This window comes from Telmatherina bonti (genome assembly GCF_933228915.1).
Source record: "Telmatherina bonti genome assembly, chromosome: 5".
NCBI classification, from domain to species: Eukaryota; Metazoa; Chordata; class Actinopteri; order Atheriniformes; family Telmatherinidae; genus Telmatherina; species Telmatherina bonti.
Window position 1 is genome coordinate 29,902,996 of NC_136623.1, and position 15,542 is coordinate 29,918,537.

Below are 15,542 nucleotides of genomic sequence, written 5' to 3' on the forward strand. Positions count from 1 at the left end.
CATTGTCACATCACATTATTATGCATAGATAATAGTGCGAAATCCTCACCTGCAACTTTCTGTCAAAGTCTTTTGAATATTTATAATTGTTAAGCGACGGCATTACGCCTTAAGGGGAAATTCTTTTTTTCCCACGGAGCGGGAATGCATCATGTGGTCTAATCAGCTGATGTTGAGAAAAAAGGCCGCCAGCCTCCTGTGACGCAAAGCTCACGCTACGGTACGCCATTTGTGTCTAGCAGCAAAAAAGCGCGGACGGTGGAAATAGTGACATAATAATGGGTAAGACACATTAATTTTATATTATACTGACTAATTTTTCCTCCACGCGTGTTCGCCGAATTGATACTCTAGCAAGTGCGTTGTTATTGGGTTTTGTTTGCGCAGCAGAAATGACTATTTCAGAGGTCGACGTTAGCCTCCTTTTTGGGCCTCTGTGCTGCCGTCGTTTTCCAAGCCTCGGTACGGTCTAGACCCGCCTCCGCCTCGCTACGATTGGCTATTACAGTTGATATCGCAGTTTAATTGGACACCCTGGATGTATGTCAAAATGTACAGTGGGAACATTTTGCTAGTTAGCAAGTTAGCAGAGATGCACAGCAAAAGCTGCACATTTTTAAGCTGATCCACGTCGAGCTGCAAATAAAGTGCAGGCAATGAAAGTGTCTTCAAACAGTTTTCTGCATTGCGAAGCCGGATGTTTTTCTTTAATGGCGTAATTTCCAGCGTTGTGTTTTAACCTGTTAGGCTAACTAACTTTATCATTACTTTGGAGTTAGCATCTGACAAGGCTAGCTAAAATGTTCAGAATCAAAGCAAAGAGTCAGCAGTCAAATGAGCAAGTCGCTCGTTTAGAAAAGTTATAAAGTTATTTATTTTCATTTAAAATTTTTTTTTTATTTTTTATTTTTTATTAGGCGTAGTTAATGGTTGTAAGTGTACTGGTCTCAACTGACAACATTGGCTCTTGTCTAGATTCTCGTATCTCATGCTCTGTCGTCATATTAGTGTAATTTGGTTTCGTATTAAGTTGATAATGAAAGGTGACATGAATTGATTAAAATATATTTAATATGACTTTTTATTCTGGCTTATATTATTTTGTACTGTATGATAGAGAGCACTCTTAGAAGTTTCTTGTAGTTGAGAGAGCTGAAAAGGTTTATTTCCAATTACTAACCATTTATGTTAACATTGTAGGGACCAAAAACTATAATCATAGTAATAATAATTTATCCTTTTAACACGAAGTGGTCACGATAATAAAATCTAGTATAAACATCACTAAAGAGATATGAGGATCTCCATTCTGGACATTAGCGAGTCATCCCATACTCTCACCCAATGACCACTAAATACATGTTATCACAAGCATAACTTAATCTGTCCTTAGAGATAACATGCTGTTGCAAAAAAAAGTTGGACTTTTATAAATACTTTGACACCTATTGAGTTTGGTTAGTTGATATATCAACTTTTTTCACTGCAATGAACAATAAAATTAGACTTTTAATTTCCACAGCCACCAGATCTGTTTAATTTAAGATCCACAAATGTTCTTTTATTTTCTTCAGCATGGTTACACAGTTGAAATGTCACTTATCTTGCTTGCAGGTCCACCTGTTATTTTGATTCGAGGTTATCACAAAGAAATATTAAGGGAATAAAATGAAGAATTAACTTTAGGGACAGTGGTTCAGAACCGTTAAAGCAGGAATCTCAAACTCCATGCTTTGAAGGCCACTATCCAGCATGTTTTCGATGCTTCCCTGCTCCAACACTCTTGATGTAAATAAAGGAAATGGATGTAACAGCTTGTTTAGTTTCACATAATGACACATTTGAGATGTGTCAAAGCAGGAGAAACATCTAAAATCTGCACAACAGTGGTTCTTTGAGGACTGGAGCTTGTGTTCCCTGGTTTGAAAGGTTTTTTCCTAAGAATACGTGAAAGCAGATATAACACAAACAAATATCCATAGAGGAAAATGGCTGCTTTGTAGGCCAAAAGTTGGGCTAATTCACAGAATTTTTATTCTTCTTCCTATATTCTGCACCACTCTCCGTGTGTCAACACAAAATTCTCAGCTTGATCAAATGGCGCAGCAGTGAATGTGTGCAGGCTTAATCCAATAAATTCAACATTTCAGGGATACTGTGCGATATTGCAAATTTCACACCCTGTGATTTAAACATTTCACAATGAGGTTAAAATTGCAATGTGCTGCTTTGTGTTTGGGGAGATGAAACTAAAATAAATATATTGATTAGTAGTCTCCAGCATATTTGCCAAAAACTTGACAGCATCTTCTGAGTGGCAGCTGGGTAACCTAGAGGTGGACATATGCTGATAGGAAGTGCATAAAATGTATTTGAGACTAAGCTTGTGTTGTTAGATGCAAGTTTGTGAATTCACCAATCAGCCTGTATTATAGTCTTAACCTCACTACACCTCAGCTTAAAAATAATAGTAATTGGATTTAAAATTCAGTTTTCCATGCTTGACATAGAAGAGGATTCTACCAAATGAGGGAATGTTTTCAAGGTAATGTCCAGTCAGCTTTCCATTGTCACCAGAAACAGCAAAAAGTGCTGAAATTCTGTCCAGAATGTATAGATATTGATATTTACATTGCATAGAGTAAACTAAGTTAAATGATGGTGACTTTATTAGGCTTATTTTTTGTCATTTAATAAGCAACAAGCAGTTTTTATACCACCCTTAAACAGTTTGCATCTTAAACCACTAGATGGCGACATTTACTTGTTCTTGGTCAGACAGCTTTGTACTGTGGATGCATCTCTATTTTGTATTTATAAATAGTCTTTTTGTTTGTATGTTTAACTTTATTTCTCCAGGAGTTTGATCCCACTTTGATGACACCAATCAACATCCTTGTCTCAAAGCATAGCCGGATATAAAATGGATAAGAAGGCAACATTAGGAGAAGAGGGAGTTGAAAAAACAGTACATGAAATTGACACCAGTGCTGAAGTGCAGGCTGATGACGTGGAGATAAAGGAAACAGAAGAAGAGACATATGAAGAAGTTGCTAAGAGGCTGTTGCCAGGCTCTGCTCCTGAAAAAGGGGACAACCTTTGCGCAGTCTGTGGTTTCTCAGCAAAGTACCCAAGATCACTGAAGATTCATTATGCACGAAAGCACGGCAAGATCTCTGATAAGGCCTCCGAACCTTCTGTGCAAAGTAAAAATATCTCTGATGCTGGTGTAGATGAAATCCAGCAGGAGACAATCATGGAGACGGAAAGAAATGTGAAACAAAACCAGAAATCTGATCATAATGGAGGGAAATCAGTAGCGAGTGACAATGCTGCAAATCTAAGGCATTTAAATAAAAGGCAAAAAGCTGTAGACAAACAGCAAACAGATCAAGAAGAGCCAGCGCAAGAAAGAAGAGTGAGCAAACGAACCCCAAAACCGAAGATTATTTATTCCTGCAACTTCTGTGGGCAAGAGTTTAGGGACAAGTCTCCGCTTGATGTTCACATCCAGAGATGCCATACCAAAGATGTCCCATACACATGTAAGTCTGTCTAAGAGTTAACATTTAAAATGAGATGTTGTTTTTTTATACAGTTTTGCAAATTAAGTAATAATTTTTTATTTAGTTTTAAAGCATTTGTGTTTGCCCAAAAAACCCCCCAAAAACTCTATTTCTAAATGTCTTTCAGTTGAAGATGACAACGTGGAGGAACATGAGGAATCTGAGAACCAAGGCAACGTAATTAAAGCTACACAAACACGACTGGCACCCAAACGTGGTCTTGGCAGCTTCCAGTTCAAGTGTACAAACTGCGATTTCAGGGTCAGCACTGCGGTGGTGCTGGAGAAGCACGTTCGTGTCAAACATCCAGACCTGGAGTGGTACCGCTGCAAATTGTGTAACTTTTTTGCAGCCACATCTGAGTGGATGGACACCCACCTGTCCTCGGATAGCCACTTGCAGCAGCAGAAAGTGGTGGGCAAAGAACCTTCCTCGTTTGAAGCGTGTGTAGAGAGCGTAAGCAGAGAGAGTGCTGGAGATGACGTCCATATGGGGGGTATGGATCAGGTGCTTGATGAAGAAGATATGGTGAAATTAAAAGAACAGGAGCCAGATGAAGCAGCAGAGGCCACCATTTCTGTGTTGGTAGAGGAGGATGATGCAGAGCTTGAACCTCCCAAAAAGAAAAGAGGAAGAACAAAGGAAGGCTCTTCTACCACATGTGGGTACTGTGGCCTGGTTGTATCCAACGCAACCAACCTCACTGTTCATGTTCGTCGAAAACACAGCAAAGATTATGGCTACAGCTGCACGTTGTGCAACTACAGCTGCGTGACCAAAGGAGATATGGATCGCCACTGTTTAACTAAGAAACATGTTAAACGAGTACAAGAGGGTTCAAATAAGAACTCAACTACGGGTTCCATCAATGCAACGTTGCCAGAAGCGTCAAGTACGCCCACCTCAAATACCACTGACGAAAATGAAGAATCTGACAAGACATTACTCCAAGAACACAAAGCAGAAGAAGCGACGCAAAAAAGTAAAAATGACTCCGTTAATGCCTGCAGCTTCTGCAATTTTGTAGCTCAGTCAATCCCTTCCCTCCATCTTCACGTCAAGCGAAAGCACACCAAAGATTTTGAGTATGCCTGTTTGGCATGTGGCTACTACGCTGTCACTACCAGAGAAATGTATCGCCATGCCAGCACAGACAAGCATAAACTGAAGAGCCAAAAATACCAAGGATTTCGAGGAAAAGAAGAACAAGGAGATTTAGAAGTTCCATTAAAGCAAACGGAGATGATTGAAAACTCCAACTCTGAATGTGAACAGCCCAACCCCACTGATGTGTCTGAATCTCCTTCCAGTCAATGTCCACTTACAGAAGTCCAGAATACATCTAAGCCCTCTGTCACCTCGGAGTCTATCAGTGTTGTGATTATTGGAGATGAAAAGGAAGCACCCTCTGCTGCTAGTGAGCCAGATTCTGAACCCCAGCAAGCTACCACAGAACTTCAGGAGGAAAAGGGTAAAAAAGCAGAAGAGGAACAACTAACAGAAGAGCCAATGATTGTAGATACACAGATGTCCAAAGCTCCTCCCTTTGATCCCTGTATTGTATCTGTCAAGTCGTTTGCTGAGCAGGAGCATGCACTGCAAGAGAGTACACCTCTGGAAAGTGAGGGCTCTGTGATGTGTTTGACTGGAAGTTCACCTTCTGGCGTGCTGTCCCCCAGCTCGTCTTATGTTAAAAAGCTCAAACCCAAGGAAGGAAAGGTGAGGGATGACGCCAAAGGAAGCAGTTCCCGCATTCGCTGCGAGGACTGCGGTTTTATGGCGGACGGCATCAGTGGTCTCAACGTCCACATCTCCATGAAGCACCCATCTAAAGAGAGGCATTTTCACTGTCTGGTGTGCGGCAAGTCCTTCTACACCGAGAGCAACCTGCACCAGCACCTGACCAGCGCAGCTCACCTACGCAACGAGCAGAACAGCGTTGAGGAGCTGCCTGAGGGGGGCGCCAGCTTCAAGTGCGTGAAATGCACAGATCGCTTTGAATCGGAGCAGGATTTGTTCTTTCACATCAAGGAGAAACACGAGGAGCTCCTGAGGGAGGTCAACAAATACGTGCTGGAGGACACAGAGCAGATCAACCGCGAGAGGGAGGAGAACCAGGGCAGTGTGTGTAAATACTGTGGAAAGGTCTGCAAGAGCAGCAACTCCATGGCCTTTCTGGCACACATTCGCACACACACCGGTACGTGTCTTGCTTTTCTCTTCTTACTCACTCTATGATTTTTTTATGCTCTCTGCACCCCATAAACACATGTTCCCCCTCGCGAAAGCAGCTCCAAGCCAAATAAATCGCATAAAGACAAATGAATGGGCTCTTCCAGGTCACCATGACAACAAACTACTAAGATAATGTATAGGTTTTATCATAGGGAATATTTTGATGATTAACCAAATAAAACATAAATGTAATGCTTAATTTAGCCATTTATAATCTTACTTTCCTTAAAAAAACATGAACTCAGACATACAACTTTGCAGTTGCTGCATAGACGATCCAACCTGGGGTTTATGGTTGTTATGAAGTCTTAAAGCCACCTGAATGCAGCTTGTCCCAAAGGGATAATCTCTTTGTGTGGCTGCTCAGCTATTAGGCCTTTGTTTTGAGACAACAGTATTAAAAGGGGAGATACAGCCTTTTTCTTTGGCAGCTCAGGCTAATGTTTAGGCTACTATCTACTTCAGCCAGGTAATAGCTCTTTCAGTAGAGGTGAAGGTAAAGACTGATTGAGCTTCAGACCAGCAGGAGAGACGCTAATGGACCCCAGATTGGGATTTCCTGAGCAACGCTTGGTCAGAGACATGTGCGACTCATAATTGATGTGTCCATTACCAAGACTCAGTTGTAATTATAGTCAATAAGTCTCTGTAAATGTGTTAAAGCTTAGGCTAAAAGCATTGAAGGTCCAAAGAGAGGTGGGCTAATAATTTAAAATAATCAATGCAGACGTATTCAAAGCCTTTAATTTCCCTTGTGTCTGTATGTCCATGTTTGTGCATACGTGTGTGTGAGCGCCGGTATGCCGAGCGAATGTGTGTATATGTCAGCCTTCATGGCTAGCTGATTATCCTCAATCCATTAGGATTTATCTTGTCATTTATAATGCAAAGCAGGGCTACGGCTGGTCAGGGCTTCGGCAGGGAAATGTCCGGCAGGTTAAGAACACGGGGCGCTCCATTACTTTTCCCTGACCGTGTGTATTAATTGCTTTTAAAATCAACTTAATGCAGGAACGAGATGTGAGGGCGCCATCAATAAATGCCCCTCTCTGCTTCCTTTAGTCCGTCCCCCTTTCAGCCTAAACTTTAATGGGACTTTAATTGAAGTCCGTGCTCCGCGCTTGCCATGCATTGATTGTATGTGTCTTTGTGTATTTATTGAGTCTCTTTTAAATGTGAGAGGAAGTTAGAAGGTTTTCAATTTGAGACGGCGCATAGTTTGAGTAGGTATGTCAGATTTTTTTTCTATAAACTTTTTCTATAAACTTTGTCAGGACTCTCATAGAGCGAATCTGCTGATGTATTTTTTGTTTAATGGAATTATTGCACCAAAATCTTTCAGACACCGATTCCCGTTGCTTTGGCTACTTTATGTTCTGACATGTATACCTGTCGTCTTCTGTGCCAAAGTCAGATTTCTTTCTCAGCTGAACTCGCATAAGTTAAAGCTGTGAGAATCTGAGGTTAAAATCCTGATGATTAATGTTTTAGCCCGGCTCTCTTGTTAATGCTGGGTCCATATGTAGTCGTAATTTCCTTCACTGTCATAATTCCTAAGTTTTGAGGTCATTTACTTAATGTTACTTAAGAAAATGAAAGTACTAACACTGAGGTCTCAACAGATGGCATCGAGTCAAGGGCACAGTGTGAGGTTTCTCATGGCCAGCACCTTGTTTTTTGAGTTCACTACATTTTTTTTTTTTTTTTTTATGCGACAGAATAATGTCCTTGTTTATGTAATTAAATCTACAATTTCATTCACGCTTTTTGCAGAAGGCTCTTATTTCTCTTCATTTTGACAACATATGCCAGTTGTTATTATAGCTAAGTTCCCTCATTACATTGAAATATTCACCTTTGTATATTGTGGCCATTCATCCTGGGAGTTTGTTTGTGAGGATGTGGAGCAGCACAGTGGGGGTCTGCCAGTTTTGGAGCTGGGAGCATGTCCAGATCCTTTTAATTAAGACCTAGTTTTTATTCACTTGATTAATCAGTGAAATCGGGGAATGGTTGTGGGAGGCTGCGCACAGATTTGTCAATTTGTCCCTTAAAGGAAACACGTACACATGCTTGCATTTTTGCCAATGAGGCTAACAGCTGGAATTTGCATTTCGAAGTAAATTGGTCAGTTTTTCACCAGACTGGGACTGGGCTGCATGACCTCAGACTGAGCCTTAAAGTGATGGAGACAAGTGCCAAGAACAGATGTTTACACACGGGATGCGATCTTTGTTTGGAACAAGAGCTGAGATGTAAACTTAAGGTCCAAAATCTGCCTCATGTCTGGAACTTGTATAGCACATATATTACAGACATTATCAGTAAAGGTCCTTTACTTTTATTGTGGTTTTCTGTCAAATTTGATCCTTTTATATAAAAGTTATTCGAAAAAGATATATGCAGGTCAAGAACTTGTTTTTTCAGTGTGAATCATTTAATTACTTTTCATCAAAGTTTACAAAACAGACCCAAAATATGACAAAAACAGACAGAAAAGGTGGACAAAAAATACCCTAAGGGGTTCTTAGAGGTTAAGAATTAGAAGTTAATTAATCTGCACATGTCCTGCAGTGCAATGGACATAATGAGTTATCATCAAAGAGACTGTTGGACAAAAACAAAACCTATGGTGGTTTATTTTTGCAGATAACAGTGGTGACCTGTAATAATTAGGTTGGGACTTCTAGTGGTTGTGAAGGCAACTGCATCTGATGTAATAAATTGACCACTAAGGTGCGTTTTGGGATGGTGGTTTCAGATGCTGTTTTGGGTCATATCTAACTAAATAGCGATGGCAAATAAATATGTAGTTTTCCTTTACATCACAGTTAGATAATGTTAAATTGAATATGTTCATACGGGTTGTTTCTGTAAGTACAATCCTGTGCTGTATGTTTTAAATGTTTACATTCCCTGCATCTTCTCCCTTTGCTTTGATATTGTGACGTAGTATTTAAGTAAAAGTAGCTGACTATGAGACTTAAGTTCCTTTGACCATCTCTGTATCATAAATAACATGTCCACTCACGAGTAAGTAATATTTGTGGACTACTATGACAGTTTTAACAGATGAATCTGAGTTTATGTATTGTGATGAGTCCTGCTCTGCCTGTGAAAGGGGTGGTAAAATATCTCCAGGGGGTTCTAGAGAAAACTCAGATTTGATTAAATAACCTTGTTGGCATCAGGTTTACATTCAGTTGCAGGCATGAGACCTTTTAATAGCAAAAGGACGGTTTGAAATGTGTACACCAGGGGGCTTTAATGAAAGATGCTATCATATTGCATTACTGGAAGTGAAGGATGTTTTTAGGAGTTTGATTAATGTAATGGACTAGAAGTCAGAATATGGGGCAGCTGCTAAACTTCTTTCACTTTTTTTGGGGGCTTTTTGTTTGTCTTCGAACAAAGTGAACAAGATGGAAGTAAAATCTAGAAGTTGTGTGCTTAAAAAAGAAAAGAAAGAAATCCGGAGACATGTAAATGTTTACAAGGTTTGTGCTCATGACCACATCAAACGGCTTTGTGAAGTTCTTTCACCTCCTGCTGACATTATCTTACAGCTCTTTTCTCACTTTGGAGCTTCTTTGGACAGATTAAACTTTCCATAAAAGATTGCAATTTAATTTCCTGAGTGACTTATGTCACTTTTTCAACCTTTTTATGATCTACTTTGAAACATTATGCATCTATAAGTAGGCTATAGAATCCACTGAAAACCAAAGTAAGGATAAATTTCATAAAGATACCTTTTATATGAAGTTTTATTTTCTTTACTTCAATACCTGAAAGTAAAAAGGAAGGCCAATTCAGGGGCGTGCGGCATGTACAAGACCCAACATATCACATTTAGTGTGTGTATGTGCGTGTAGTGAAACATTGCATGAGGTTCATCTCTCCTCTCAGGAAATGAATTAGTCATTCCCTGTCTCATCTGGGATGTGAGGGAGCCACATCGCCCCTATGTGGATGGCAATATTAATTTAACATGACACCACATTGATGGTCAATTTCAGTTTCAGGGAGGCTGTTTAAGTGGAGTGGTGGAGTATTAATGTGATAAGATGTGAGAACGGAGGGACGTTACATCTCTCTTCTCTCTGCCATGTTTCATACTCAGCCAGCCATCTGGACAAATCGACTCCCCACACGCCTCTCTCTCTTCTCAACTTTTAGCTCGGATGTGTCTGAGAGTGTGTGAGTGAGAAGGAGGGAGGCTGATCGTCTCTCCTTCTGTTTTTCCATGGGTGATTATGTTTGGTGGATATAATGTGTCTGCACGCACATGCGTAGCTGTGAGGTGGGGCTCTGAATCAACATGTAGGTGTGATGGTGGGAGTGGTGTGATCCCGTACGTCTGTCTTTTTGTTTTCATTGGGTGTTGATGATTTTGTTGTGTGATTTCTCCACTTTTAGGTGCGAAAAGTGCAGTTGCTTTAAGGGACATAATGTGTTTTTCTGCCATCTTTACTTTTGCATTTATGCCTTTATGCCTGTACTCAGTAATAAGTGTGTGTGTGTGTGTGTGTGTGTGTGTGTGTAGTATACTGTAGGGACATAATGAAATGAAGAGGCTGGCTTTTGCGGTTGCCCATGTGTGGACCCGCCCCCCACCACCCCCTGTCCCTTGTGTTTATGGGTCTTGTTAGCACAGGCTTGCCTTTCAATCTTCGTTACCGGCGTAAAATTCGATGTGTCGTACTTCCAGCTCACAGCAAGTGAACCGTGCATGAACGAATTAGTAATCTACACAAAGTGCTTAATCAAATCAGCAGCTGCTCCTGGAATAAATATTGTAGAATGTCTTGGGATATTCACAGAGAGAGGGTTTGCTCAAAGATGCATACGTGGATATCATACCAGGCTGCCACTTAGACCTGCATGTGGCACTGTGTCATGCTGGCCTAATTTTTTTGCTCAGACTACTGACAGAATATTTATTTTGCTCTACAAAATGCTTCAACTTTTAATGCAGAATATTCATTTTGCTTTACAAAATGTTTCAACTTTAAACTTTAGTGAGGAAGAGTAGACTTGAGCATGTTTGGATAAGTGTAGTAAACCTCTAATTCTAGAGAAAAAGTTTTAATATGATGAATAATATAAATAAAACAAATGCAATCAATGGCAAATCTCATAAACTCATTTTTCATTTTAGAAAGAATATAGAAAGCATCTCAAATTTGACACATTTTATGACTTAATGAAAAATATTAGCTCATCTTGAATTTTATGTGCCACATTTACCACTGTGTAGCATCCCCTCTTCTTTTAATAACAGCTCTTAAATCTCAGAATGTCAACCACTGAGAGACCACTGAGGATTGTAGCTGCTCAGCAGTTCTGAATCATCTTTGTTTTATTTTGTGTGTTATGATGAGGCAAATGTTTACATTTGATTACATGTTCTGACTGTAAGCAGGTCCGTCCAACATCTGGACTCTTATATTCATGGTGCTACAATGAATGCACTATGTATGGCAGCATTGTATTGTAGAAATATGCAAGACCTTCTTTGGCAATCAGGATGAGAACTTATGTTATACTAAACCTGTTTAATACTGTTCAGCCTTTCTGGATGTGTAAATTGCCAGTTCTATAGATACTAATATACTGCCAACTCTTCATGTATGTGCAGATAAATGCTTTTTAGGTGAGGGCTGTAAATAAGCTGAATGATTCCTCTCTTATTTAATCTGGATAGTAAAAAAAATAGTTTCTTTAATAATTCCAAATAATTTGCTTTTTTTTTATTAGTCTGGCAGTTTTCTTCTTCTTTGGTCTCAAGATGATGGTTAGATCATGTTGATATATAGGAGCTTCTTTGCATGATAGAGCTTTAACCTACATACGTTAATGGCATGGAATCATATTCATAAACGTAATTTTCGGCTGTGTCCCGGAGCAATACAGTGATTTCTATGCTGGAATCATAAAAGCTTCTGATGCAGCACCACCTGTGGCCTGAATATCACCAATATTTATTTATTTAGCCATACTCCTCATATCCACAGAGATACCTCCAGATTCTCCTGCGGTGATATTATAGATAACAGATGTTGGGATCTTCAGTCTTTTCACATGTAGAAACAATATCCTAAAACGGTTTAATATTTTTTATAGGTCGTTATTGCAGATTGCTAAACCTCTGCCCATATTTACTTGTGAGAGACTCTTCCTCTCTGTGGTGTTCAATTCAAGTCATTGTACCCTATCCCTGTACCCATTGTACCCTATGCCTATCAGCATAAATAGTTGTAGCATATTCCCTCAGCTACTTATTGTTGTACACATTTTCAGCCCTTTGTTGCTCCTAGTCCCAACTTTGAGATATGTTGCTGCTAATAAATTGGTGATGAGCTCATAATAGTTTTTATAGAAATAGTAAGTGTCTCACTTTTAATGTCTTCCTATCTATCTATCTATCTATCTATCTATCTGTCTATCTGTCTATCTGTCTGTCTATCTGTCTACTCACAAAAAGTTAGGGATATTTGGCTTTCAGGTGAAATTTATGGAAAATGCAATATGTTCATGCTACAGTGATATAATATCATAAAAGTAAGACATTTAAGTAGAAGGATGCACTACTGATTTCCTCATCTAAAAAAATTCATTCAACACAAAAGGTAACAACAATGGTAGTTACACCACAACAAAAAGTTGAACGTCTCAATATCTCGTCATGTGCCCTTGAGCATCAATTACAGCTTGACAACGACGTCTCATGCTGTTCACAAGGCAACTTATTGCCTGCTGAGGCATGGCATCCCACTCTTCTTGAAGGGCAGCCCTCAGGTCATTGAGGTTCTGGGGTGCAGGGTCTCGAGCCTCTACACGACGGCTCAGCTGATCCCACAGGTTTTCAATGGGATTCAGGTCTGGAGAGAGTGCAGGCCATTCCATTTGAGGTACACCAGTCTCCAACAGCCGTTCCCTGATGATGCGGCCTCGATGAGCAGGAGCATTGTCGTCCATGAAGATGAAATTAGGCCTGTGCTGTTCATGTAGGGGCACAATCACTGGATTAATGATGTTATTCAGGTAGTATGGGCTTGTCACTGTACCATTCACAAAGTGTAGGGCAGTCTGTACCAAGTGGACACCCCTGCCCACACTGTAACACCGCCACCACCAAAAGCTCGCCTGGTGACAACAGTGGCTGATGCATAGCGCTCTCCCTGACGTCTCCAACATCGTTGCCGGCCATCATTTCTGCTCAGTGTGAATCGACTTTCATCAGAGAACAGCACTGAGGCCCACTGGTTCCTCGTCCAGCGTAAATGCTCCCTGGCCCATGCAAGATGATGATGCCTGTGCCTGGTGGTGTGGTCAGGTACCCGTGCAGGTCGTCTAGCACGCAGACCACGCTGATGGAAATGGTTTCGAATGGTCTGACGTGACACTTGGGTGCCTCTCACCTCTCTTAAACGTGCCTGGAGTTGAGTGGCATTCATCATCCGGTTTCTCAGGGCAGTGTTCACAATGTAGCGGTCATCAGCACGGGATGTGGCCAAAGGACGTCCACTTCTAGGCCTTTCTGTGACTCTTCCAGTCTCTCCATATCTCTGTTGCAACCTGCTGATGACACTCTGTGACACTCCAAGCTCAGTGGCCACTTCTGTCTGAGAACGTCCTGTTTGAAGCATCGCAATGGCAAGGGACTGTTGTCCCCATTGTTAGGTGTCGTCTTGGTCTCATGATGTCAAAATGTGAACAGCATGATGAGGACAACTGTTTAAACACCAGCTCTAATTGAACCAGGACATTTATTGGTCAATTCAAGGATCACACACCTGCCGTGATTTTTGCCGTTAAGCTCCTTGTTAAAGAACAGCAACTTGTGCAAAATTTATTGAAACATTTAACAGTTGGACATGTGCATTTAAAAGTTTAGAGAAGATCACATTAAGTTCACCTGTACAGGTTTGAATGCATTTTAGGCTTGTTGTGAAATTTCACCCAAAAGCTGAATATCCCTAACTTTTTGTGAATAGTGTATGTATATATGTATGTATATATATGTATATAAATTTTGTTTTTCAACAAATAAAATAGTGTTGTGTAAGTTTTCAAAGTTTTCATTCTGTTTTGAATTTACATTTTCCACACCGTCCCAGCATTTGTGGAACTGGAGTTGCGTGTCTTCAACCACTGTGCTATTTTGCTTGCATGTAAAATGATTGGGAAGCGTATTTTCTCACATTTATATACAAAATATTGTTAGTTGACGTAGTGAATTTCCTCACATCCAGAAGTCAGATGACAACTTTGAAAGATTACATTTAAAGTAAAAGCATCAGCAGAAAAAAGTCGCAGCATCAAAGTTTAATGATGACTCCACAAAGATGGAAAATCATACAAGTGCTGCAGCATAGGGGTAAAGAACACAACAGTGTCCATCCTCCTAAAATGATGTGATTGTTCAGATTCTTTTCAGAAATATGTGCAGCTCAATAGATTTACAAAGTTTTGGGGGGGGAGTGTAATCATTATAAAGACTCTTCTGTTGGGGGTCTGCATGTACAAACCTGCCAATCTTTTAGATTAGTGAACCAGTCAGAGAAAGATGCTACGAGTTTGAATCCTTTGACATTCAAGCGATGCTGCGCTGTGGTATCTGTTGTGTGCTGTAACGGATGTCGCCTGTCTTTCATTTTATATTTTGGATCACCCAGTGACTCCCACCGCCTCTAAGTTGGGCTGCTGGTTGTTCATGCATCACACAGATAGTACAGGCATCCGCCCTCACTGCTCTGCTCTTAAATGATGGATAGCAAAGTGAGGCTTTGCCACTCTCTCAAATCCAACCCGCTCTCTGGACTTATTAATGACAATAATTAGGAAGAAACCTCCCTGTGAAGCCCGCCAGAGTGATTAGTGCTTTAATGATGGAATGGGAGGTAGTGAGCGCACACAGAATTGATTTACGTATTCGCCCTGACCTTTGGAATCCAATTTACGCATCCACAGTCGAAGGAAGAGTAGGTAAGAGATGAAGGAGAGTGACAAGGATGGATGGAGAGTGAAAGAAGAGCTGCTTGGCACTTGAAGTGTAACTGTAGTTTTTACGGGAACTGGATTAGGGACATCTGTTTCTGTATTTCTGGACTTTCAGCACCAAGATGAGTTTCTCCTGCTGCTATTTAAATGACGTGCGATTTAATAACCCATACACAGATGTGCTTTCTTAAAACAGACACTTATTTCTTTGACAAACAATATTGTTGCATTTGATTTGTTTTGCAGGATCGAAGCCCTTCATGTGCAAGATCTGCAATTTCGCAACCGCCCAGCTGGGAGACGCAAGGAACCACGTGAAGAGACATCTCGGCATGCGGGAGTACAAGTGCGACATATGCGGGTGAGTTCTAAGGACTAATGTTTCATTTAAAGATGGCTGAAAACACCGTGGTCCGAGTTTGATTAACAAAATATAACGATCAAGGAGTCTCCCAAAAAAAAACTGCTTCCATAACTTTAGAAACAAAAGGTTCTGATCTCTAGAAAGGTCTTCACAGTAAAGACGGGCAATTTCTATCCTTCACTGAAAGGCAACTCGGAATCAATGAGGTAAGTTTAGGATAAACAGGATACCAAGGGTCCCATATTTCTAGGGATGTTTTTATAAGGAACTGTTTCAGGACGGCTCCCATAGTTTTAGTTGAGACACGAAAGTGAGGAAGAAACCCAGCAGTGACAGCCAGTGTTTGTGGTGCTTCTCCTTTCACGAGTGAT

The 15,542-nt window shown here is 40.5% G+C and overlaps 1 protein-coding gene across 1 annotated transcript in view; it reads left to right on the forward strand.

Moving 5' to 3' along the window:
- Positions 1-224: 224 nt before the first annotated feature.
- Positions 225-15,542, forward strand: part of znf407 (zinc finger protein 407) — a gene marked incomplete at its 3' end in the record, with an annotated part of 160,474 nt that continues 145,156 nt past the window's right edge. Inside the window, exons 1-4 of the mRNA XM_079240213.1 lie at positions 225-282; positions 2,860-3,545; positions 3,694-5,766; positions 15,054-15,168. Coding sequence (XP_079096339.1) covers positions 2,924-3,545; positions 3,694-5,766; positions 15,054-15,168 — 2,810 coding nt within the window. The 5' untranslated portion in view covers positions 225-282; positions 2,860-2,923. The remainder of the gene's footprint in view (positions 283-2,859; positions 3,546-3,693; positions 5,767-15,053; positions 15,169-15,542) is intronic.